The sequence below is a fragment of the Scyliorhinus torazame genome, chromosome 16, assembly GCF_047496885.1.
Source record: "Scyliorhinus torazame isolate Kashiwa2021f chromosome 16, sScyTor2.1, whole genome shotgun sequence".
NCBI classification, from domain to species: Eukaryota; Metazoa; Chordata; class Chondrichthyes; order Carcharhiniformes; family Scyliorhinidae; genus Scyliorhinus; species Scyliorhinus torazame.
The window spans coordinates 193,553,420-193,580,409 of NC_092722.1; the positions used below are offsets into that span (position 1 = coordinate 193,553,420).

The 26,990-nt window shown below is 52.2% G+C and overlaps 1 protein-coding gene across 9 annotated transcripts in view; it reads right to left on the minus strand.

Moving 5' to 3' along the window:
• The window catches only part of LOC140393354 (LIM domain-binding protein 1), a 152,942-nt gene that overhangs the window by 78,246 nt on the left and 47,706 nt on the right, over positions 1 to 26,990 (minus strand). For 2 of the 9 annotated variants that reach the window (XM_072479729.1, XM_072479726.1), the window contains exon 1: positions 11,997 to 12,147. The exons of 5 other annotated variants lie outside the window; for them this stretch is intronic. In XM_072479729.1, the coding sequence (XP_072335830.1) occupies positions 11,997 to 12,018 (22 nt within the window). In that variant the 5' untranslated portion in view covers positions 12,019 to 12,147. Of the gene's footprint in view, positions 1 to 9,104; positions 9,275 to 11,996; positions 12,148 to 26,990 lie in introns of those variants that run through there. 2 more of the 9 variants (XM_072479732.1, XM_072479730.1) reach the window with 1 other exon arrangement.

A 26,990-nucleotide genomic window follows, 5' to 3' on the forward strand; every position in this document is an offset into this window, starting at 1 on the left:
GAACATGGGTCACGGTTGATGTAAAAACCCATCAGGCTCACTGATGTCCTTTTGGGAACGAAATCTTCCAGCCGTACCCAGTCTGGTCGACACGTAACTTTAGACCCACAGAAATGTGACATGCAAGGCCAGCATTTGTTGCCTATTCCTAATTACCCTTGAACTGAGTGGCTTGCTTGACCATTTCAGAGGGCAGTTAAGATTCTGTCACATGGCGTGTGATGGAGTACTCTCCACTTGCCTGGGTGATTGCAGCCCAACAGCATTCAAGAAGCTCAATATCATCCAGGACAAAGCAGCCCCGCTTGATTGGCACCCCATCAACCATCCTCAAAATTCACTCTCTCCGCCGCTGACACACAGTGGCCGCTGTGTGTACCATCTTCAAGGTGCACTGCACAAACTCGCCAAGGCTCCTTCAGCAGATCAGCAAACTTCTACCACCTATGAAGAGAAGGGCAGCAAATGCATGGGTACAGCACCACGTGCAAGTTCGCCTCTGAGCCACAGATCATCTGGACTTGGAAATATATCACTGTTCTTCTCTGTCGCTGGGTCAAAATCCTGAAACTGCCACCCTAAACACCACTGCGGGAGTACCTACACCACTGAGTGTGTACCTACACCACTGAGTGTGTACCTACACCACTGAGTGTGTACCTACACCACTGCGGGAGTACCTACACCACTGCGGGAGTACCTACACCACTGCGCGAGTACCTACACCACTGAGTGTGTACCTACACCACTGAGTGTGTACCTACACCACTGAGTGTGTACCTACACCACTGAGTGTGTACCTACACCACTGCGGGAGTATCTACACCACTGCGGGAGTACCTACACCACTGCGGGTGTACCTACACCACTGAGTGTGTACCTACACCACTGAGTGTGTACCTACACCACTGCGGGAGTACCTACACCACTGAGTGTGTACCTACACCACTGAGTGTGTACCTACACCACTGCGGGAGTACCTACACCACTGCGGGAGTACCTACACCACTGCGGGAGTACCTACACCACTGAGTGTGTACCTACACCACTGAGTGTGTACCTACACCACTGCGGGAGTATCTACACCACATGCACTGCACTGGTTCAGAATGGCAGTTCAACACTGCCTTCGCAAGGACAATTGGTGATGGGCAATAAATGATCTCTTGAAAGAATATTTTTTAAAACATGTCCTGAAGCTATAGAAAATTCCAGTCTTGCAAGACCAGATGTGTCAGAAAATTTTTTCTTAAGTTCTACATGCACCATCAAGCACTCGCAGACTAAATATCTCTCTACATTGTCTCGTCAAACACTCCCAGGACAGACGCAGCACGGGGTTAGATACAAAGTAATAATAATCTTCATTGTCACAAGTGGGCTTACATTAACACTGCAATGAAGTTACTGTGAAAAGCCCCTAGTCGCCACACTCCGACACCTGTTCGGGTACACGGAGGGAGAATCCAGAATGCCCAAATTACCGAGCAGCACGTCTTTCGGGACTTGTGGGAGGAAACCGGAGCACCCGGAGGAAACCCACGCAGACACAGGGAGAACGTGCAGACTCCACAGAGACAGTGACCCAAGCCGGAATCGAACCTGGGACCCTGGAGCTGTGAAGCAATAGTGCTACTCACTGTGCTAAAGTAAAGTTACATGTACACTGTCCCCATCAAACATTCCCAGGACAGGTACAGCACGGGGTTAGATACAGAGTAAAGCTCCCTCCACACTGTCCCCATCAAACACTCCCAGGACAGGTACAGCACGGGGTCAGATAAAGTGTAAAGCTCCCTGTACTCTGTCCCCTACAAACACTCGTGGGAGCAGGCACAGCACGGGGTTAGAGACAGGGTAAAGCTCCCTCTACACTGTCCCCATCAAACACTCCCAGGACAGGTACAGCACGGGGTTAGATACAGAGTAAAGCTCCCTCTACACTGTCCCCATCAAACACTCCCAGGACAGGTACAGCACGGGGTTAGATACAGAGTAAAGCTCCCTCTACACTGTCCCCATCAAACACTCCCAGGACAGGTACAGCACGGGGTTAGATACAGAGTAAAGCTCCCTCTACACTGTCCCCATCAAACACTGTGGGGGGGGGCGGGGGGCGGGGAGCACGAATGCTCAGTTGTTAAGGATTTTTGGGTGCTAAGGGGATCTAGAGATATGGTGAGGGGGCAGAAAAGTGAAGGTGATCTGAAGATCAGCCATGGCCTTCACGGACAGGGAAGTAGGTTCGAAGGGAACACCTGTAGCCACTTACAATGGCTAACTCCCGATTTAAAATGGCGAACGGCAAAGGCTGATGGGAAAATGGGGCTGTTTAGCACAGGGCTAAATCGCTGGCTTTGAAAGCAGACCAAGGCAGGCCAGCAGCACCGTTCGATTCCCGTAACAGCCTCCCCGAACAGGCGCCGGAATGTGGCGACTAGGGGCTTTCCACAGTAACTTCATTTGAAGCCTACTTGTGACAATAAGCGATTTTCATTCATTTTTCCTTCATTCAATCAGCCAACAGGACAAAAACGAGCAGCTGTAGGTTGAGTGTGTATTTACCTCTGGAAAGGCCAGACAAGATCGATACCAGTAACCATCAGCAGAACAAAACACCAGCCATCTGCATACCAATGAGCAATCTCCGGGAACAATGAGCAACATTTAGACACATGAAGCCAAACCAGACTCTTCGGCGCCAGCAGGAGCCTACACAAAGGGAGGTGAACGAGCACCTCAAGACCGTCCATCGATCAGGGAACCGCTCCAGCATTGGAGAAATCGAACCAAGCAATTGGGACCAAGTCCAATCACTTGGGACCAGGTACAGGGTCCGCCCCGAAAGGCGGGAAGCCCCTGGGGACTATAAGAATTAAGCCCAAGTTCAAATCGTTCTTCTTGACCGGGTCACTCAGCAACACGAACCAACCCTTGACAGTGACCGGTCCAGTCACCGCTGATATCCAGTAAGTCTTACTTCAACGCTCGCTACGAGATAGGCGCTCCTAGCTACCAATCTGTACCAACTTCGAATCCCGCAGACTCAGAACCCGAACAAAAGGCCATTTGTTTCCCTGACCTGGTGGGCCAGTCCGAAGCTAAGTATAGGCCTGTTAGTTGTAGAAGTAGCTTAGACGTAGAATTTGTACATGAGTAGTGATTACTGTGTATAATAAATGTGCTTTGATTTAAATCTTACTAATCGGTGTATTGGGTTATTGATCATTACTCGGACTTGAACCACGTGGCGGTATCATAAAGATACCTGGCGACTCAAGAGCAAAGGTGATAAAACAGAGCAATTAAACTAAGGCAAAAGTTAGCAACACACCTCAGTATTTCTTGAAATATAGTCACTATTGTGATGTGGCAAATGAGAATTTACACACAGCAAGTCCCACAGAGAGCAACAAGATAACAAGTAGATAATCTCTTTTGTTAAGGGATAAATATTGGCCAGGGCACTAAGGGAGAAATTCCCAACTCAACTTCAACATGATGCTGTGGAATCTTTATCAACTACTTTAGAGAGCAGCGAGGCTAGTTTAACATTCAATATGAAAGACAACACCCCCGACAGTGCAGCAGTCTCTCAGCACTGCTCCAGGATATAAATGTTGGTTCAATCAATCATGCCCATACAATCAAAGCAAAAGTAATTGTGTCAGCCTGGTTAATGGGTCTCAGTCTCTGGAGTGGAACTTGAATCTACACCTTCAGTCTAAGGTGAGAGTCTAAGGTAAGCTTGAGAAACTTGGCATCACCACCGGCAGCAACCAAGCCACCCCTACTGTGTCACAGTAGAAAACAATACATCTACTGTGTCACAGTAGAAAACAATACAGGGAAATCTATTGTCAACTTGTCAGACTACACCCTTCAACCAGATGAAATCGAAGTCCTCAGCAGAGGGCTTAATTTCTGCACCACCGCCAAAATGGACCCCATCAGTCTCGCGGCAGACACGGAGGAATTCATCAGGCGAATGAGGCTCCGGGAATTCTTCCACAGACCCCAAGAGGCCAACAGCGAACCCAAGCAGACTACCAATGAACCGGAACAGCAGACCGAGAGATCTGCGGTGCGGCAACCGAAGAGGAAAGAGTCGAATTGGACCCCTCCGGAAGGCCGCTGCCTTAGACTCGACATGTATGCTCAAGCCGTCAGGAGTCGCGTCAATGCCAGATTCATCAGTCGCATTCACAAGACAGCCCCGAACGTCACCCAAGCACAACGCAATGCCATCCGCGCTCTCAAGACCAACCACAGCATCGTCATCAAACCAGCAGACAAAGGGGGGGCCACTGTCATACTGAACAGAACGGACTACTGCAAAGAAGTATACCGACAACTGAACAACCAAGAACACTACAGACAGTTACCCGCAGATCCGACCAAGGAACACATCCGCCAACTTAACAGACTGATCAAGACCTTGGATCCAGATCTTCAGAGCACCCTACGTGCTCTCATCCCACGTACTCCCCGCATTGGAGATCTCTACTGCCTCCCGAAAATACATAAGGCCAACACACCAGGCCGCCCTATCGTTTCAGGCAATGGGACCCTGTGTGAGAACCTCTCTGGCTACATCGAGGGCATCTTGAAACCCATCGTACAAGGTACACCCAGCTTCTGTCGCGACACGACAGACTTCCTACAGAAACTCAGCACCCATGGACCAGTTGAACCAGGAACATTCCTCGTCACAATGGACGTCTCGGCACTCTACACCAGCATCACCCATGACGACGGCATTGCTGCAACAGCCTCAGTACTCAACACCGACAACTGCCAAAGACGCAATTCTGCAACTCATCCGCTTCATTCTGGATCACAACGTCTTCACCTTCGACAACAAGTTCTTCATCCAGACGCACGGAACAGCCATGGGGACCAGATTCGCACCCCAATACGCCAACATCTTCATGCACAAGTTTGAACAGGACCTACTCACTGCACAGGACCTTCAACCGATGTTATACACCAGATACATCGATGACATTTTTTTCCTTTGGACCCACGGCGAAGAATCACTGAAACGACTACACGATGACATTAATAAGTTCCATCCAACCATCAGACTCACCATGGACTACTCTCCAAAATCAGTTGCATTCTTGGACACACTCGTCTCCATCAAGGACAGTCACCTCAGCACTTCGCTTTACCGCAAACCCACGGATAACCTCATGATGCTCCACTTCTCCAGCTTCCACCCTAAACACATTAAAGAAGCCATCCCCTATGGACAAGTGCTCCGTATACACAGGATCTGCTCAGACGAGGAGGAGCGTAACAGACATCTACAGACGTTGAAAGATGCTTTCGTACGAACGGGATATGGCACTCGACTCATCGATCGACAGTTCCAACGCGCCACAGCGAAAAACCGGACCGACCTCCTCAGAAGACAAACATGGGACACAACCGACAGAATACCCTTCGTCGTCCAGTACTTCCCCGGAGCGGAGAAACTACGTCATCTTCTTCACAGCCTTCAACACGTCATTGATGACGATGAACATCTTGCCAAGGTCATCCCCACACCCCCACTACTTGCCTTCAAACAACCGCGCAACCTCAAACGAACCATTGTTTGCAGCAAACTACCCAGTCTTCAGAACAGTGACCACGACACCACACAACCCTGTCATGGCAATCTCTGCAAGACGTGCCAGATCATCGACATGGATACCACTATTACACGTGAGAACACCACCCACCAGGTACGCGGTACATACTCGTGCGACTCGGCCAACGTTGTCTACCTCATACGCTGCAGGAAAGGATGTCCCGAAGCGTGGTACATTGGCGAGACCACGCAGACACTGCGACAACGAATGAACGGACATCGCGCAACAATCACCAGGCAGGAATGTTCCCTTCCAGTCGGGGAACACTTCAGCAGTCAAGGGCATTCAGCCTCTGATCTCCGGGTAAGCGTTCTCCAAGGCGGCCTTCAGGACCCGCAACAACGCAGAATCGCCGAGCAGAAACTTATAGCCAAGTTCCGCACACATGAGTGCGGCCTCAACCGGGACCTGGGATTCATGTCGCATTACATTCATCCCCCACCATCTGGCCTGCAAAATCCTACCAACTGTCCTGGCTTGGTACAATTCACACCTCTTTAACCTGGGGTTACCCCATCTCTGGATCTGTAAAGATTTAATCACCTGCTAATGCTCGCATTCCTAGCATTGTTTGGCATCTTTGAATTTGTCTATATATGTGTTTCTGGAACAGACCTCTTCATTCACCTGAGGAAGGAGCAGCGCTCCGAAAGCTAGTGACATCGAAACAAACCTGTTGGACTTTAACCTGGTGTTGTAAGACTTCGTAAGGTGAGAGTGTTACCCTCGTAGTCACAGCGTTTACAAATATATTTCACACAAATAAAAATCAACGATATGGAATATACTGTATAGAAACAGGCCATTCTATATAACCAAGTCCGTACCAACTTTCCCGTTCCTCTTGAGCCTCCACCCATCCTTTCTCATTTAAATCTATCAGCAATAACCTCTACTTTTTCTGGAGATCCCTCAGATGGAATGTTAAACCAAGGGCCCGTCTACCTCCTCAGGTATATCTGTTGGAAACACATATACCCATTTATTTCTCCCACAGTGCTGTTACTGACGTTTTAAAATTTTGTCATGGGATATTGGCATCGTCAACAAGGCCAGCGTTCGTTACCCATCCCCAATTGCCCTTGATCATTCGCTTGGTCATTTCAGAGGGAAGTTAAGAGTCAACCGAACATTTGGTCACATGTAGGCCATACCAGGCAAGAACGGCAGATTCCCCTCCCTGAAGGACATTAGCAAACCAGATGGCTTTTTACAACAATCGACAATGGTTTCATCATTACTTAACTTTCACCTTTACTTAATTCCAGATTTTATTAAATTGAATTTAAATTCCACCAGTTGCCGTGTTGGATTTGAACCCATGCACCCAGAGCATTAGCTGGACCTCTGGATTCCTAGTCTAGTGACATGATCACTATGTCACTGTCACCCTGTTAAATCAGCAGTGGGAAATCCTGGATGATATTGCTGGCCCTATTACAGGTCTTTATTGTTGCCTTGTTGAGGTCTGCGAGAGTGGGGATCGAACCTGCTCTCAGTCTTAACCACCTGATTCAGTGTTGGACTTTCACCAATGTAGCTGCGACAACTAATATTGATTCAGAGCCTTTAACATTGTAAAACATCCTGAGCAAAATCAGACGAAGATTTGATGCTGAACCAAAAAGGGAGATATTAGGAAGAATAATCAAAGGTTTGGTCAAAAAGGTAGATTATAACAAGCATTTTAAAGGAGGAGAGAGCGAGGCATAGAGGTTTACGGAGGGAATTTCAAGCTTAGGGCCCAGATAGCTGAAGGAAAAGTTACCTATGGTGACTCAATAAAACTCAGGGATGCACAAGAGGCGGGTATTGGTGCAACACAGAGATCTCGGAGGGCTGGAGAGGATTACAGAGATAGGGAGGGATGAAATCATGCAGAGGTTTGAACTTGAGGAGCTGACGTAACAGTATTTTTACTTGTTTTATAACCATGACAACATAGGTTATCACTGGCATCTTCAGGCAGCATACATCAAAACAAATTCATCAGGGAAAAACTCACTGCCCCAGCTGTTCCAGCAGATATATCTTCACTGACCAAGAGCATCTGCCTACCTGCTTCAGGTGCTCGGTCCATTTGGTACAGAGCCCCCGAGTACTCAGAACCCCGATCGCCATTCTGGAAGATAGGTCCGCCAAGAATTCATCAAAAAATTAAGTTTTAAATTATTTTTGTGGGAGACAGGAGGGGAGAGCAGTGCCTTAACCCGAGATGGATAATTATTTTTCATTAGCTAGTTTTAAACCTATTTCACAAACAGCAACCACTGAAACAGTTAGTGCTAAGTGGCTCAAAAGTACTGAAGGGGCAGCACGTGGCACAGTGGTTAGCACTGGGACTACGGCGCTGAGGACCCGGGTTCGAATCCCGGCTCTGGGTCACTGTCCGTGTGGAGTTTGCACATGAAAATGAAAATCGCTTATTGTCACAAGTAGGCTTCAAATGAAGTTACTGTGAAAAGCCCCTAGTCATCACATTCTGGCGCCTGTTCATTCTCCCCATATCTGCGTGGGTTGCACCCCCCACAACCCAAGGTTAGGTGGATTGGCCACGCTAAATTGCCCCTTACTTGGAATTTTTTTTTAAAAATTAGATACTCTAAATTTATTTTTGAAAAGTACTGAAGGAATTTTTAAAAATCTCTCACTCAACAGCTCGCCAAACATCCAGAGTCTCTGACTGCCAAAGAGAATAAACAAGCCATCACCCCCTGCATAATCTGAGATGCCAGAGTAAAACAATGATCCTTTTACACAAGCAAAGTTCAACACAATTCAAGTCTCTGCCAGGGCAGTGAAAGGGTTAAGATGCCTGTTAGAAAGAAGCACCAAAAGCAAGGCCGGGCTGAGAATATCAGGGGTGGAAGGGGATGCAAGGGGAAATAATAGCATAAACTTCACACAGCAACAGACTCTTGGCAGTTTCTAGATAAAACAATCTGCTTAATAACTCTTGCAACATTGCCCGTTTAACATGTCACATGGGAGCCGTACAGGAACCAACATCAACCGCCCCCCCGCCCCCCTTCCCATTTTTGACTTGTTGTCTATCACTGCCAGGCTGTGCCTTTCGAACCAGGCCTTGATGCTCTTTTTTTTTCAAATTAACCTTCCTGCTTCCTGCCAAGCCACCAAATCAGCTTCTGCATATTTATCTTTTAAAATAAAATTGGCTGCAAATAGCCCGCGAGAGATGCAGCAGAATTTCCCCCCACAGCACCGAGACTCTGTCAGGCATGAGAGCAACCAGCAACCTCCCCCACTTCCCTTCTCTTTCTACCCCTACAGCCGTACCAAACAAGAGCCCTCCTCAGCTTTATTCCAGCCTCAGGCCGACAGGTTCCCTCGTTACGTCTCTCAGCAGCACAAGTTAAAACAAATTGAAGTACCAAGAATGTGAGGAGCACACACACACAAACACACACACAAACAAGAAACAGTAAAAAGAAGCTTTCTTTTTACCTTAGTAGAAGCTGTTCCAAGGGGGGGTGGGGGTGGGCTGGGAAACCGAGAAATCCCTCCCCCAAAGAATGAAACCACTTCAGCAATATAATCTTGTTTATTTATTATATCTTCAAGCCAAAGCCCTGAGTGAGGTGGAAATGTCTGCTCTCTCTACGAGCCTTCCCAAGTCTTTTGTTCTGTAGAGTTGGGGTGGGGGGGTGGGGAGGCAGCTGTCAGCAAACAACAATAGGCGTATGGAAAGGCCCACTCTCTCTCCCTCTCTCAATGTGTGTGTGTGTATGTATGTGGCCCCGGTTTGCACTGAATCACAGAAGCTTTGTGGCAGAACGTTGGCCATTCTCAGCACCTCCTTCTGTTCCCAGGCAGACAATATCAGTCAGGGACCCTGGATACTGCCCCCCCCCCCGTCAACCCCTTGCCCCCCCCCCCCCTACCACCCCCACATGCCCAAACCTCCAGCAGCAAATCACTCTGCCTCCCCAAGGGAGACATGCTGCCTCTCTGTCTGCCTGGAGTCTCCAAGACAAAGAAAGAGCCAACATATATACATTTGCAAATGCAAAATAAAGCGTGCATTTAATGGACTAAAATCATATCTGCAAATGCAAAACATGAATAAAAACTGCATTCAGGCCTTCACAGGGATGAAGGTTAAGAACTTTCCTCTTTGGTGGGGCTTGTCAACCTGGCAATTTACATCCCCTATGCTGAGCAAAAAATACATTCAAAATAATCCCATTCAAGGAGGTCTCCATATCAGGTTGAACTTACTTCTGTTTCTGCCTCAGAGAATTAAAAGAAATTGAAATGATCCTGAATGTTTCTGTCGGGTGTGAAAATTTGTCAGGCAAAGAAATGAAAAATAAAGCTTTTGTCTTTAAAAATGTTCTTGCAAAGAAAATTACAGGAATTAGATATTTATTCAGGAAGTAAAATAAAATGGCAGTCGCCCCTTATTCAAGGTTAGAAATCATTGCGTTTTCCTTCATTCACATTCTTGCCTTGAACATTGCATCTGTTCACTAATCTTTTTCTAAAATCCGGTAATTTTTCTTTCTTTTCCAAGTGACATTATCATTGTGCAGCCTGAGGCCACAGTGTCAGTGGCAGAAACAGACCTTATTTCAATTGTTATTCCTTTTATTCACCATACATAGAACATACAGTGCAGAAGGAGGCCATTCGGCCCATCGAGTTTACACCGACCCACTTAAGCCCTCACTTCCACCCTATCCCCGTAACCCAATAACCCCTCCTAACCTTTTTGGACACCAAGGACAATTTATCATGGCCAATGCACCTGACCTGCAAGTCTTTGGACTGTGGGAGGAAACCGGAGCACCCGGGGGGAACCCACGCAGACACGGGGAGAACGTGGAGACTCCGCACGGACAGTGACCCAGCGGGGAATCGAACCTGGGACACTGATGCTGTGAAGCCACAGTGCTATCCACTTGTGCTACCGTGCTTCCCAACCTACCTACTTCACAGGGATGAAGGTTATGAACTTTCCTCTTTGGTGGGGTTCGTCAACCTGGCAATTTACAGCCCCTATGCTGAGCAAAAATACATTCAAAATAATCCCATTCAAGGAGGTCTCCATATCAGGTTGAACCTACTTCTGATTGATCAGTATTCACTGAGCCCACCCTCCGGATGACGAGGCACCAATCAATATTCACCCCCAATGAACATCCATCCATTCCTCACCCTGATCAATATGCACTGACACACCCAACTATTCTCTCTCGCTCCCCTGGTTACTCTCCTCAATTATGTTGCTCCCTCCCTCTAAACCAATGTCACCTCTCCGCAATCACTAGCTAGAGTGTGTTGCAGAGGCATAGGTTCGACCCCTGTATCGGCCGTGGTAGCTCATGGATTCCTGCCTCCTCAACTTGCCCCAAACTTGCGGGATGCTACCCTTCTGGTTATTTATAACCAATTGTCTCTCCCCAATGGAGAGGGATGGCTACGGTCCTTTGTGGAACTTTACCTAACAGGGATGCCACTATTGCCCTCAGTGCCCCCTTGAGCAAGTGGGGGTAGGGAGGATGCCATTACGTTCCTGCTCAGCATCCACTGAATCCCAAATACACTGCCAGACGAGCTGCTTTTTGGAATACATTTTAAAACGAGACACCATCTGCCATCTCAGTGGATGTAAAAGATCCCATGGCACTTTTTGGAGGGAAGATAGTAATAATAATAATAATCTTTATTAGTGTCACAAGTAGGCTTATATATTAACACAGCAATGACGTTACTGTGAAAAGCCCCAAGCCGCCACACTCGGTGCCTGTTCGGGTAGTAGCAGTGTTGCTTCACAGCACCAAGGTCCCAGGTTCGATTCCGGCTTGGATCACTGTCTGTGCGGAGTCTACACATTCTCCCCGTGTCTGCGTGGGTTTCCTTTGGGTGCTCTGGTTTCCTCCCACAAGTCCCGAAAGACGTGCTCGTTAGGTGAATTTGACATTCTGAATTTTCCCTGTTTCAGAGAGTATTCTTGCCAATATTTACTCCTCAATCAACAGCACTAATAACCTAGAAACAGATTACATGGTCATTATCACATTGCTGTTTGCGGGAGTTTGGCGAGCAATTGGCTGTCATGTTTCTCAGAACAGTGACCACTCTTCAAAAGTGCTTCATTGGCTGTAAAGCACTTTGAGACGCCCACTGGTTATAAAGATGTATTTTTAATATAAATTTAGAGTACCTAATTATGTTTTTCCAATTAAGGGGCAATTTAGCGTGGCCAATCCACCTACCCTGCACATCTTTGGGCTGTGGGGATGAGACCCACGCAGACGCGATAAGAATGTGCAAACTCCACACGGACAGTTATAAAGGTGCTATCTAAGTCTTTCTTTCTTACAGTTTACTTACCTCCAGGCTGGTACTCCTCCATTACTCTACAACAGTTCCTTGAACAAGTATTCCTTTTGACAAATATACTTTTTTTAAAGATTGGTGCTAGTTTGTGGTGTAGATTTGTCCTGAACAAAACTCTGCACTTGGACCAACAACTCCAAATTGCTTCCCCTCGTTTCAACTGTTGGCTGTTCAAGGCTGTGGATCGGGTGAAGATGGGGTGGAGCTGGGGGAGGGCAGGGATAGCTGAGTTTTTCTGTGTATTGGACTGGCCGCCCAAAGACATGCTATCAGATCAGTATGTGCACCACTGAAGTAGGGTGACTAAGCAAGGCCACAATGGGGGCCTCCAGGCTCCCGCTGCTCCCAGGCACTGAGCTGGAAAACCGCAGGCAAAAGTCTGGCCTATGCTGATAACAGCTCTATTAGATTGCCGCGTCTCAAATACACTGAGACATAGGTGGTGCAGGCATGGAAGTTCAACTCAAAAAACATATGAAAATAGATAAAGTGTTTGACATTTTTGGGTGTGTGCAGACGACATGCAACAGGCACCATTTTCAACTTAGCTTCTGAGCAAACATTTCGGATTTCCTGGCTCACTCTGTCCTCTGACTCCAGACCCACACCAATGTGATTGAGTTGAAGTGCCCTCTGAAACAGGCGCACCATCAGCATTTCACAGCAACAAATGATGGACAATAAATGTCAGTCACGGCAGCGTTGCCCACACCCTAAGAATGAATTTCAAGAATACTGATTCTGAGATATGCTTATGCAATGTTGGTTTCCCCCATCCATTATTACATTTATTCAGAAAAGTGCCGTAATAGAATGTTATTTTTTTTTAAAATTAATTACCCAATTATTTATTTTTCCAATTAAGGGGCAATTTAGCGTGGCCAATCCACCTATCTTGCACACCTTTGGGTTGTGGGGGTGAAACCCACGCAGACACGGGGAGAATGTGTAAACTCCACACGGACAGTGACCCAGGGCCGGGATTCAAACCCGGGTCCTCGGTGCCGCAGTACAAGTGCTAACCGCTGCCCCACATCCGCCCTATAGAATGTTATTAAACCTGAAATAGGAACAGGGGGTCATTCAATCCTTCAGGTCTGTTTTTATTCATTTACGGGCTGTGGGTGTCACTGGTTAGGCCAGCATTTATTTCCCATCCCTAGTTGTCCTTGAGAAGGTGGTGAGCTGCCTTCTTGAATGGCTGCAGTCCCCAAGGTGTAGGTACACCCACTGTGCTGTTAGGGAGAGAATTCTAGAATTGTGACGCAGTGCCAGTGAAGGAACAGTTTCCAAGTCAGGATGGTGGGTGACTTGGAGGGGAACCTCCAGGTGGTGGAGTTCCTCGGTATCAGCTGCCCTTGACCTTCTAGATGGTAGCAGTCATGGGTTTGGAAGCTGATACCCAAGAAGCCTTGGAGTGTTCCTGCAGTGCATCTTGTAGATGGTACGCACTGTTCATCGGTGGTGGAATGAGGGAATGTTTGTGGAAGGGGTACCAATCAAGCGGGGCTGCTTTGTCCTGGATGGTGTCAAGCGTGTTGTTGGAGCTGCACTCATCCAGGAGAGTGGGGAGTATTCCATCACACTCCTGACTTGTGCCTTGCCAATGGTGGACAGGCTTTGGGGATTCAGGAGGTGAGTTACCCGCCGCAGGATTCCCAGCCTCTGACTTGCTCGATTGATTAGTTTAGTTCAGTTTCTGGTCAATGGGAACCCCCAGGATGTTGATAAGTGGGAGTTTCAGTGATGGTAATGACACTGAATGTCAAGAGATGGTGGTTAGGGCAGCACAGTGGCACAGTGGGTTAGCCCTGCTGCCTCATGGCGCCAAGGTCCCAGGTTCGATCCCGGTTCTGGGTCACTGTTCGTGTGGAGTTTGCACGTTCACCCCATGTTTGCGTGCGTTTCGCCCCCACAACCTAAAGATGTGCAGGGTAGGTGGATTGGCCACGCTAAATTGCCCCTTCATTGGAAAAAATGAATTGGGTGCTCTAAAATTTAAAAAAAGAGAGACGGTGGTTAGATTTTCTCTTGTTGGAGATGGCCATTGCCTGATACATGCATGGTGCAAATGTGATTTGCTACTCATCAGCCCGGGCCTAGACATTGTCCGGGTATCGCAGCATTTGGACTCTTCAATACCCGAGGAGTCGTGAATGGTGCTGAACATTGTGCAAATCGAATTGGCTGAAGGCAAACATCTGTGATGCTGGGGCCTCCAGAGGAGCCCAAGATGGATCATTCAATTTGGTCATGGATGATCTCAACCTCAATTCTTTCATCCTCCTTTGCTTCATGCTCACATACACAAGAAATAAATATCTATTGAACCATCCCCAAAGCTTACTTACCCACCTTTCCCCATATCCTTACCCACCCACCTTCTTGCAATATCCCTCAACCCAACTACCCACTTCTTTCCCATATCCTTCAACCCATCTATTATCTTCTCCACTTGTCCCTCCACCTCATCGATGCACCAGGGGCTGGATTCCCTATTTTTCGGACTATGGCCCCACGCCGTCATAAAGACGGAGGCCAGTTTTTCTGTTGTGAAAAGGCCACATATTCATAGCCCTGCAGGGGGCTAGCAGTGACCCGTCGGGAAGCTTGCAGCTTTTGCTACAGATACGGGCAGCCGCACTTCCGGGTCAGAGGCCGCGCAAGCGCACGGAGGTGGCCTCCAGCGGCCGCACCTTCCTCCACGGCGGACTCAGATCGCGAAACTGAACCTCCCAAATAGTGGCCCCGATCGGCCGCACTCTCGACCCTAACCGCCCGCCCAGAAATACCCCGTGTCTGTATGAGACCCCCCACCCCCACCCCGCCCTCCGATCGGCCCGCCCTCGACCATGGCGGCCGTGGACTGAGTCCGTAGCCGCCACGCGAGTATCCCGAATGGCAGGACCACTTTAGATCCACACCAATGGGACTTCGGCTGGTCGGGGGCGGAGAATGACGGGGCGGGCCTCCAGCAATGGCCGCAGGTAGGGGATATGCGGCATGGCGTTCTTTCCGAGTACACCGCCTTTCGGGGCCCGGAGAATCGGGGAACCGGCGCCATCCCGATTCTGAGCGTGGAAGTGGATTCTCTGCCGCCAGACCCGATTTTGGTGCCGGGGTGTGGAGAATCCAGCCCAGATCTCTCTACTACAATTACCCAATTTCCCCCCATATCCATGTTCTCTCCAGATATCCATCCAGGTGTCATAGATCATAGAACATACAGTGCAGAAGGAGGCCATTCGGCCCATCGCGTCTGCACAGACCCACTTAAGCCCTCATTTCCACCCTATCCCCGTAACCCAATAACCCCAACTAACCTTTTTAGTCACTAAGGGCAATTTATCATGGCCAATCCACCTAACCTGCACGTCTTTGGACTGTGGGAGGAAACCGGAGCACCCGGAGGAAACCCACGCACACACGGGGAGAACGTGCAGATTCCGCACAGACAGTGACCCAGCGGGGAATTGAACCTGTCCCTTGACACTACTCTCCACACTGCCCATTTCAGTGTTCTTCCCTAATAACAGGGTCCAAAACAATGACAACAATTTGCATTATATATACAGCACCGGTAACATTAGGCCCCAGGGTTTAGCTTTCAACGGTGTGGGCCCAAATGATGAAATTGAGAAGTGGCTCACGTGGTCATTAGAAATATAGGACCAGGAGGAAGTAATTTAGCCCCACCATCCAGTGAGATCATCATGCTTGATCTGTGACCTAATTCCTTATACCCGTCTTGGTCTTATATCCCACAGTATCCTTAGCTACTAAAAAATAATCAATGTCAGGTTTAAAACAAACAATTGATCTAGTAACATTTGCTATTTGTGGAAGAGTGTTCTAAACTTCAACCACCCTTTGTATGGAGAAGTCTTTCCTAATTTCGCTCCTGAAAGATCTGTCTCTAATGTATAAACAATGCCCCTTAGTCCTAGACTCCAACCTGCGGAAATAATTTCTCTCTATTTACCCTATCAATTCTTCTCAATATGTTCTCAGAAGAAAACCATCAATAAACTCCAGAAGTATCCTGGAAGAGCTTCACTAAATAAAACTTTTATTTACCTAGATCAGAAGTCCTTCCCCGTCTGTCATGCCCTCAATTCAAAGCCCCGGGGCTAATGTGCAACTGGATTGCTAAAATGTAGGTTTCACTTTGAGAGGACAGAGAATAATGGATTTTAAAAAAAACACTGGGTGAGTTGATGAGGCTATAGATATTGTGGTTCTCACAATTTCCTGTTCCGGGAGAACATTTCTAACCGTTCCAAACACTGCCTTTGGAACTTATGTTGATTGTTCCATATATGGCCCAGAAATGTGATTTGGACAGTGAGAGACATTCGGAGCAAACAGACACAGTACCTTTTCAAGTACAACCCACTGTTGTAATGTAGAAAACTTCACACCCAATTTGCAGACTGCAACTTCCATAAACAACAGTGATAAATGATAGGTTAATCTATTTTAGTAACGTTGGCTAAAGGACAAATGTTAAACAGGTTACTGCTCTTCATTGGATCTTTTATGTTCACCTAAGAGTTAACGTCCCTTCTGAAATTTAGCACTCTTGACAGTGCATTACTCCCTCAGTACTCCACTAAGCACCTTGTCGAGTGACATTCAGGATGGGCAATAAATGCTGGTGCTGCCAGTGACACCCATATCCCAATGATTTTTTTTTAAAAGCTGAGGCTTTCTGGGTTCAAGTCTCTGGAGTAGAGCTTAAACCCATGACTTCCTGACTCAAAAGGCACTACTGACAGCTAACTCTGGCACATAGGAGTGGCAGACTTGAGAGAAAGTCAATCCTTGGGCAGCTTACGTGGAGCCTAAGATCAGCTACAGAACTGGGTGGAGGCACCTAAACAGTTGAAAAATGAAATGAAAATCGCTTATTGTCACAAGTAGGCTTCAAATGAAGTTACTGTGAAAAGCCCCTAGTCGCCACATTCCGGCGCCTGTTCGGGGAGGCTGGTACGGGAATCGAACCGTGCTGCTGGCCTGCCTTGGTCTGCTTTAAAAGCCAGCGATTTAGCCCAGTGTGCTGAACCAGTTACCGATCAGCTGAAGATTCTGACTGGACCACGCGGGGACATGTAAAACATTCCAAGGCATTTCACAATAAGGATTACCATCAAATCTTGATACTGAGCTACGAAAGGTATTAAGGTCAAGTGACCAATAGCTAGGGGCGGCACGTGGCGCAGTGGTTAGCACTGGGACTGCGGCGCTGAGGACCCGGGTTTGAATCCCGGCACTGTCCGTGTGGAGTTTGCACATTCTCCTCATGTCTGCGTGGGTTTCACACCCACAACCCAAAGATGTTGTGTTTCGGGTGGCATGGTAGCATTGTGGATAGCACAATTGCTTCACAGCTCCAGGGTCCCAGGTTCGATTCCGGCTTGGGTCACTGTCTGTGCGGAGTCTACACGTTCTCCCCGTGTGTGCGTGGGTTTTCTCCGGGTGCTCCGGTTTCCTCCCACAGTCCAAAGACGTGCAGGTTAGGTGGATTGGCCATGCTAAATTACCCGTAGTGTCCATAAGGGTTGGGAGGGGTTATTGGGTTGCGGGGAAAAGGTGGAAGTGAGGGATTAATGTGGGTCGGTGCAGACTCGATGGGCCGAATGGCCTCCTTCTGCACTGTATGTTCTATGTAATCTATGTAATTGCCCTTGGTGTTGGGTGGGGTTACTGGCTTATGGGGATAGGGTGGAGGTGTTGACCTTGGGTAGGGTGCTCTTTCCAAGAGCCGGTGCAGACTCGATGGGCCGAGTGGCCTCCTTCTGCACTGCAAATTCTATGATAATTCTATGATGTGCAGGTTAGGTGGATTGGCCATGCTAAATTGCCCCTTAATTGGAAAAAAAATAATAATTGGGTACTCTTAAAAAAAAAATTTTTTTTTTTTTTTTTTAAAGTGACCCATAGCTTGGTTTATGGAGCGTCTTGGGGGAGAGAGGCAAAGAGGTTTATGGAAGGAATTTCAAAGCTTAGAATCTAGCCAATTGAAGGCACGACTGCCAATGGCGGGGATATTGAAAGTCAGATATGCTCAAGAAGTCAGGTTTGGAGAAGTGTTGATATCGGAGGAGAGGGCAAGCTTGAACCTCTACAACTGCCACAGGTGGGACATCCTACCCACACTCATTTTCTGAGGACTGAATTGGGAAAAATAAATAAATAAATGAGGGGGAGAGAAAGAGAGCAAATGAAAGCTGAAGGCAGAGGAAATAGAGAGTTCACATCAATGAACAACCAGTAACCAATGAGCTAGCTGTACCTAGTTTGGCAATTACTCTCTGCCCTCAGAGTTAAAGATCCTATCAGTGCAAAATTATTCCAGAGCAGAACTGAGCTTTCTCAGGGTTATTCACAACTCGTCACAAGAACCTTTTCTAAACGCTCCTGCTTAAAAATGTTGAGGCCATTAAACCTCTTCATCATTGGTTAACAGTACTCACCTACTCACTGCATTCCTCAACCACACCTACTCCCCGTATCCATCCTCTCCCCATATCCCACCAGGCCAGCCCCTCACTATATCCCTCAGCTTCACCTACCTTCTCGCCATTGGGCAGCACGGTGGCACAGTGGTTAGCACTGCTGCCTCACAGCTCCAGGGACCCAGGTTCAATTCTGACCTCAGGTGACTGTCTGTGCAGAGCCTGCACGCTCTCCCCGTGTCTGCGTGGGTTTCCTCCGGGTGCTCCGATTTCCTCCCACAGTCCAAAGATGTACAGGTTAGGTGGATTGGCCATACTAAATCGCCCATTAGTGTCCAAAAGGTTAGGTAGGGTTACTGCGTTATGGGGATAGGGTGGAGACGTGTTCTTAAGTAGGGTGCTCTTTCCAAGGGCCAGTGCAGACTCGATGGGCCGAATGGCCTCCATCTGCACTATAGGAATTCTGTATCCCTCAATCCCCTTCTGAAAATATTAACAGGATTAGACAAGTTCAGCATGGATTTAGGAAATGGAAATCCTCTTTGACAAACCTACTGTGTTTGGGCGGCACGGTAGCACAGTGGTTAGCACTGTTGCTTCACAGCGCCACGGTCCCAGGTTCGATTCCCGGCTTGGGTCACTGTCTGTGCGAAGTCTGCACGTTCTCCCCGTGTCTGTGTGGGTTTCCTCCGGGTGCTCCGGTTTCCTCCCACAAGTCTCGAAAGATGTGCTGTTAGGTGAATTGGACATTCTGAATTCTCCCTCAGTGTACCCGAACAGGCGCCGGAATGTGGCGACTAGGGGCTTTTCACAGTAACTTCATTGCAGTGTTAATGTAAGCCTACTTGTGACAATAACGATTATTATACTGGAGGCTTTTGAGGGCGTAACTAGCAGAATAGAGTGAAACAATGAATGTGGAGTATTTTGATTTTCAGAAAGCTTTTGAAAAAGTTCCACATAAGGGGCGAAATTCTCCGTTATCGGCGGAAAGTCCGCCGATCGGCGCAAAAAACGGCGCAAATCCCACTTGCGTCACGTCATAAAAATGGGCCGATAGTCTGCGGCCCGAAATGGGCTAGCAGCGACGTAACGGGATCCGCGCTTGCGCAGTGGTTCACGCCGTGCAGCGTCATACGCGCTGCACGGCGTGACGGCTCATAAGGCCGCGCAGCTCCCCCCCACCCGACCAGAACAGCCGACCGCAACACCCGACTTGATGGCTGGCCGTCGCTCAGCCCCGAGGTTCGAGTCACGCGATGTGGAGGCGCTCCTGGATGCGGTGGAGCAGAGGAGGGACGCCCTGTATCCCGGGCACGGCCGCAGATTTGCCCCACGCCACAGCCGGCGTCTGTGGAGGGAGGTGGCAGAGGCCGTCACCGCTGTGGCCCTAACACCACGGACAGGCACCCAGTGCCACAAGAAGGTGAACGACCTCGTCAGAGCAGGCAGGGTGAGCGTCCCCCATATCCCCTCTCCCCCAAATCCCCCCTCCCCCATGTCCCCCATATCCCCCCTCCCCCATATCCCCCCTCCCCCATATCCCCCCTCCCCCATATCCCCCATATTCCCCCTCCCCCATATCCCCCCTCCCCCATATCCCCCATATCCCCCCTCCCCCATATCCCCCCTCCCACATATCCCCCCTCCCCCATATCCCCCCTCCCCCATATCCCCCCTCCCCCATATCCCCCATATCCCCCCTCCCCCATATCCCCCATATTCCCCCTCCCCCATATCCCCCCCTCCCCCATATCCCCCCTCCCCCATATCCCCCCTCCCCATATCCCCCCTCCCCCATATCCCCCATATTCCCCCCTCCCCCATATTCCCCCTCCCCATATCCCCCATATCCCCCCTCCCCCATATCCCCCATATCCCCCCTCCCCCATATCCCCTATATCCCCCCTCCCCCATATCCCCCATATCCCCCCTCCCCCATATCCCCCCTCCCCCATATCCCCCATATCCCCCCTCCACCATATCCCCCATATTCCCCCCTCCCCCATATCCCCCATATCCCCCCTCCCCCATATCCCCCATATCCCCCTCCCCCATATCCCCCCCTCCCCCATATCCCCAAGTGAATCCAGCCCTAACCTTAACCTCTGCAATGCACGCGCAACCGATGGCGTGCATTCATATACCTGCCTAACACTGTTGCCTTTTACCCCTGCCACCCCCCCCCCCCCCAGGAGAAGCGCGCACACAACAATAGGGAGCATGTGAGGACTGGAGGAGGGCCCGCTGATGAGAGGCCACTGACCGTACACGAGGAAAGGGCCCTGGAACTGGCTGGCGGACCTGAGGACCGGGAGGTTGCTGATGCAGAGGTCGGGGCCCCACGAGCAAGTGAGCCACCAACAGCCCGTCCCCATATCCCCCCTCCCCTATATCCCCCTCTCCCGTATCACCTGATCACTGCCTGATGTCTAACCATGCATGCTTCATTGTGTATCGCAGGACCAAACGTCCAGGCACCCATCCCCGCAGATGCAGACCGCCCGCAGGATGCCCCTCGGAGACCACGGGAGACGGAGAGACCCGCACCCTCCAGCATGCGACGCCCGCAGGATGCCCCTCGGAGACCACGGGAGACAGAGAGACCCGAACCCTCCAGCATGCGACGCCCGCAGGATGCCCCTCGGAGACCACGGGAGACGGAGAGACCCGAACCCTCCAGCATGCGACGCCCGCAGGATGCCCCTCGGAGACCACGGGAGACGGAGAGACCCGAACCCTCCAGCATGCGACGCCCGCAGGATGCCCCTCGGAGACCACGGGAGACGGAGAGACCCGAACCCTCCAGCATGCGACGCCCGCAGGATGCCCCTCGGAGACCACGGGAGACGGAGAGACCTGGAGCAACAGGGAGACGACACCCCCGTCACGTGCGGGAGCGACCACCCAGCGATGAGGGGGGCAGCCACAGGCCCCCGTCACATCCGAGCCAGGACACCACTACCCAGGACACCACTATCCAGGACACCCCTACCCGGGACACCACTACCCAGGACACCCCTACCCGGGACACCACTACCCGGGACACCACTACCCGGGACACCCCTACCCGGGAAGACGAAATACCGGACAGTGACTCAGAGTGGATGGGTGGAGACGAACCCCCACCCCAAAGTGCCATGGACTCAGAGTGGGATGAAGAGCACGACACAACGCCACTGCTGTCACCAACACCCTCCACCATCGCAGAAACACTCACCTCGGTTGGGCACTTTAGTGATGAGGCGTCTGGTACACTCACTGGTGCGCACAACACAGCCGTCCCGGTACAGCAGGTGGAGGTAGGAGCAGCAGAGGGACCGGGCGGTCGGAGGGCAGCCCAGGCCAAGCGAACATCTGCCGCCCAGATGGATCCCGGGTTCCTGCAGTTACCACACCCACACATAGATCCGATGCAACCACCGACACGGAGACGAGCGAATAGGGTGACGGGTGGCTTGCGGCGGCTGCGGTCGCAGGTGGAGGAGTCCACCCGCGTCCAGGAGCTGGGAGTGGTCCCGGTCATGCGTGCCACCCAGGCTGACACCGCACGGGTGGCGTCCGCGGTGGAGGCAATGGGTGCGACGGTGTCAGACATGGGGAACGGTTTGCGAGGCCTGGGGCCTTCCGTGCAGGCGGCGTCTGTGGCCCAGGAAATGGCTGCCCTCTCACAGGAGGCCATGAGCCAGTGCCAGCGCCAGATGGCAGAGGCGCTCAACGCCATAGCCCAGTCTCAGCAGGCCATGGCCCAGTCTCAGCAGGCCATGGCCCAGTCTCTGCAGGCCATGGCCCAGTCTCTGCAGGCCATGGCCCAGTCTCAGCAGGCCATGGCCCAGTCTCAGCAGGCCATCGCTGAGGGCATCGGCGCCAGTGGCCATGTGCGAGCTGGCGTCGCACTGTCGCAGACAGGGTTCGACAACCCCCTGGGCTCCATGGCTGCAAATCTGCAGACCCCTGTCGATACCAGCACGGGCCTCCAGGACTGGCAGCGCCAGATGTCGGGGGCGCGTCGGATGGCCAGTCCGTTCGCATCCCCCACCCATGTAGAGGCCTGGGGGCCATCGGGCACCCCGAGGGAGGAGGAGGTGGTGTGGTCCGTCCCGGCCCCCTCTGTAGGGGAGGTCCCGGTACACCGCGACACCTCGGACTCCCCCCCTTCCGTCCCAGGTGCATCGGGTGGGCAACGGGCAGGACAGGCTGGCAGCTCGCCATCCCAGTCGCCCGGGCCGCAGCCTGGCCCATCTAGGCCAGGACGCCCCAGGAAACGGCCGCCAAAGGGATCCAGTGTCAGAGGGCAGGAATCACAGGAGTCCACCTCCAGTTCTGCTGTACCGTCTGGGGAACCACGTAGACGTAGTCAAAGGGCCCGTAAGGCCAAACAATTAGACACTGAGTAAGTTGGCACGGGTGCAGGGCACAGATGAGTTTTAGGCGCTAGGGCACGTGCATGAACTCCTTTGGTTATTAAAGTCATTGTTACACCTACCGAAGCTGCCTTTGTGCTCTGTCCAAAGTGTGCGGGGGTGTCATGTACGTTGAGCGCAAGTGTGTGTGTGAGGGGTGGTCTTACCTCAGCCCCAGGTGAGTCTGCCCCCTTCCCCCTGGGCCGCCATCAACATCCCCCGGGCAGAGGACGGGACCGTGCGCTGCAGTGTCACAGCCGCATGCAGGGATGGTCCGGGTGGATGGTGGTACTGTGGCCATGGGTCAGACATAGTCCAACGATGTAGAGCCAGGAGCTCATCGGAGGCGGGTTGTCATCATTCTCCATGGCCTGCGATAGACACGCGTCCACCCGCAACTGGGTGAGCCTGGCCCGTTGTGCCGCCGGTGGATCGGCAATTGGGAGTGGGGGGGTGGTGTGCATGCGGGTGGGGTGTGTGGGGTTGGGGAGGGGGGTGAGGGTGCTGGGTGGGTGGATGGGTGGGGGGTGTGGGTGGTCGGCTGTTGTCATGGTGTGCGGTCTGTGGCCATACTACCCGATTCCCACGCCCATCTAGTCAGTGAAGCGGGCGTCTATCAGTCTGTCCCGTGCCCGCTGGGCCAGCCGGTAACGGTGGACAGCCACCCGTCTGTGTCTACCCCGTCTGCCCTGACCATTGCCCCCATCCCCCTCATCTGGGGAGGACTGGGCCTCTTCCTGCTGCTCCTCCACTCCGCCCTCCTCTGCCTGCGGCACATCGCCCCTCTGCTGGGCTATGTTGTGCAGGACGCAGCACACCACAATGATGCGGCCGACCCTATCTGACCGATACTGGAGGGCGCCCCCAGAGAGGTCCAGGCACCTGAAACGCATCTTCAGCACGCCAAAGCACCTCTCGATCACTCCCCTTGTCGCTACATGGGCATCATTGTAGCGGTTCTCCGCCTCATTGCGTGGCCTCCGTATAGGCGTCATCAGCCACGATCGCAATGGGTAGCCCCTGTCGCCCAGCAACCAGCCCCTCAGCCGGGGATGGCGTCCCTCGTACATGCCGGGGATGGATGACCGCGACAACACGAATGAGTCGTGTACACTGCCTGGGTGACGGGCGCAGACGTGCAGGATCATCATGCGGTGGTCGCAGACCACCTGTACGTTCATCGAATAGGTCCCCTTCCTATTAGTGAACACGGCCCTGTTATCTGCAGGTGGCCGCACGGCGACGTGCATCCCATCGATCGCGCCCTGGACCATGGGGAACCCGGCAACGGCAGAGAAGCCCACGGCCCGGGCATCTTGGCTGGCCCGGTCCACGGGGAAGCGGATGTAGCGGTGCGCCATGGCATAAAGGGCATCTGTCACTGCCCGGATGCACCGATGCACCGATGTCTGCGATATGCCGGACAGGTCCCCACTCGGTGCCTGGAATGACCCCGTTGCATAAAAGTTCAGGGCCACCGTAACCTTGACGGACACGGGGAGAGGGTGTCCCCCGCCAATGCCACGCGGTGACAGGTGTGCCAGCAGGTGGCAGATGTGTGCCACGGTTTCCCGGCTCATCCGGAGTCTCCTCCTGCATTCCCGGTCCGTGAGGTCCTGGTATGACTGCCGGGGCCGGTACACACGGGGCGCCCTCGGGTGCCTCCGTTGCCGTGGGGCCGCGACGTCCTCCTCCCCTCCTCGTCCTGTCGGTCAGGTGTCCCTGCAGCCTGGGCGGCTGCCGCCTGCCCCTCTGCGGCAGCCTGCGCCGCCTCTCTGGCACGCTCCTCCTCCTCCTCCTCCTCATCCAGGGCAACATAGACATGAGCGGCTGCCACCACGGCGGCCAACATCGCTGGATGGTCTGAAAACATGACGGCCTGGTGGGGGGGAGGGGAACGACGACATGTCATCATTGCCCATATCCCCTCCTCCCCCCAGCCAGGTGGCATGGACCGCATGGGTCCAACTGTTGGAGGCTGGCACCTGGCCAGGTGGACCAACTCATTTGCCCTCCCATCACCCACCCCGGCACGGACCCCCCCCCCCCCCAACCTCCACCCCGGCACGGACCCCCTCCCCAACACCCACCCCAGCACGGACCCCCCCCCAACCTCCACCCCGGCACGGACCCCCTCCCCAACCCCCAACCTCCACCCCGGCACGGACCCCCTCCCCAACACCCACCCCAGCACGGACCCCCCCCCAACCTCCACCCCGGCACGGACCCCCTCCACAACCCCCAACCTCCACCCCGGCACGGACCCCCTCCCCAACACCCACCCCAGCACGGACCCCCCCCAACCTCCACCCCAGCATGGACCCCCCCCCCAACCTCCACCCCGGCACGGACCCCCTCCACAACCCCCAACCTCCACCCCGGCACAGACCCCCTCCCCAACCTCCACCCCGGCACGGACCCCCTCCCCAACCTCCACCCCGGCACGGACCCCCTCCCCAACCCCCAACCTCCACCCCGGCACGGACCCCCTCCCCAACACCCACCCCACCACGGACCCCCCCCCAACCTCCACCCCGGCACGGACCCCCTCCACAACCCCCAACCTCCACCCCGGCACGGACCCCCTCCCCAACACCCACCCCAGCACGGACCCCCCCCAACCTCCACCCCAGCACGGACCCCCCCCCCAACCTCCACCCCGGCACGGACCCCCTCCACAACCCCCAACCTCCACCCCGGCACGGACCCCCTCCCCAACCTCCACCCCGGCACGGACCCCCTCCCCAACCTCCACCCCGGCACGGACCCCCTCCCCAACCTCCACCCCGGCACGGACCCCCTCCACAACCCCCAACCTCCACCCCGGCACGGACCCCCTCCCGGCACTCACCCGGAGCCCAGCCTACTCTAACCACCCCCCCCCCCCCCCGCCGCACACACACACAAGCCGAGACACACCTCTCCTCAGGCAATCAGTCTGCGGCCACGCCATTTCCTGCCCAGAGCCAACCCCCCAGGCCGTCACTCACCTCCTCGCTGGTCGGCGTGAGCCTGGAGCACCGGGTCACGCCGATGAAAAGGAGGTTTGATTCACGTCGACGTGAACGGTCATCACGTCGACGGGACTTCGGCCCATCCGGAAGGGAGAATATCGGCAGGCCGAAAATCGGCTGCCTTGCGCAGACCCGTGACATTCTCCGCGGCAGCGGCGCCATTAACGCCCCGCCGACTTTTCTTCCTTCGGAGACTTCGGCGGGGGCGGGGGCGGGATTCACGGCGGCCAACGGCCATTCTCCGACCCGGCGGGGGGTCGGAGAATGACGCCCAAGAGGCTTGTGTGCAAAATTAAAGCACACGGGATTGGGGTTAGTATGTCGGCATGGATTGAGAATTTGTTAGATGACAGGAAACAGAGTAGGAATAAATAGGTCCTTTTCAAAGTGGCAGGCGGTGACTAGTGGGGTCCTGCAGGGGTCAGTGCTTAGGCCCCAGCTTTTCATAATATAAGGGAACCAAATGTAATATTTCCAAGTTTGTTGATGACATAAAACTTGGTGTGAATCGGAATGTGAGTGGTGAGGAGGATGTTAGGAGGTTTCAAGGTGATTTAGACAAGTTGAGTGAGTGGGCAAATACATGGCAGACGCAGTGTAACGTGGATAAATGTGAAGTTATCCACTTCAACGGAGGAACAGAATGACAGAGTATTATTTAAATGGTGATGGATTGAAAAATGTTGATGTACAAAGGAATCTGGGTGTCCTCGTACACCAGTCTCTGAATACAAACATGCAGGTACAGCAAGCAGTTATGTTGGCCTTCATTGCAAGAGGACTTGAATGCAGGAGCAAGGATGTCTTATTGAAGCTGTCAAGGCCTTGGTAAGAACACGCCTAGAGTATTGTGTGCAGTTTTGGTCTCCTTATCTAAGAAGGAATATATTGCCATAGAGGGAGTGGAGCAAAGGTTCATCGAACTGATTCCTGGGATGGCAGGATGGTCGTGTGAGAAGGGATTGGTTCCACTGGGCCTGTATTTATTGGAATTTAAAAGAATGAGAAGGGTTCTAACTGAAACATATAAAAAGGACTGGACAGACTGGATATGGGCTTAGAAAAGCAAATTACTGCGGATGCTGGAATCTGAAACAAAAACAGAAAATATTG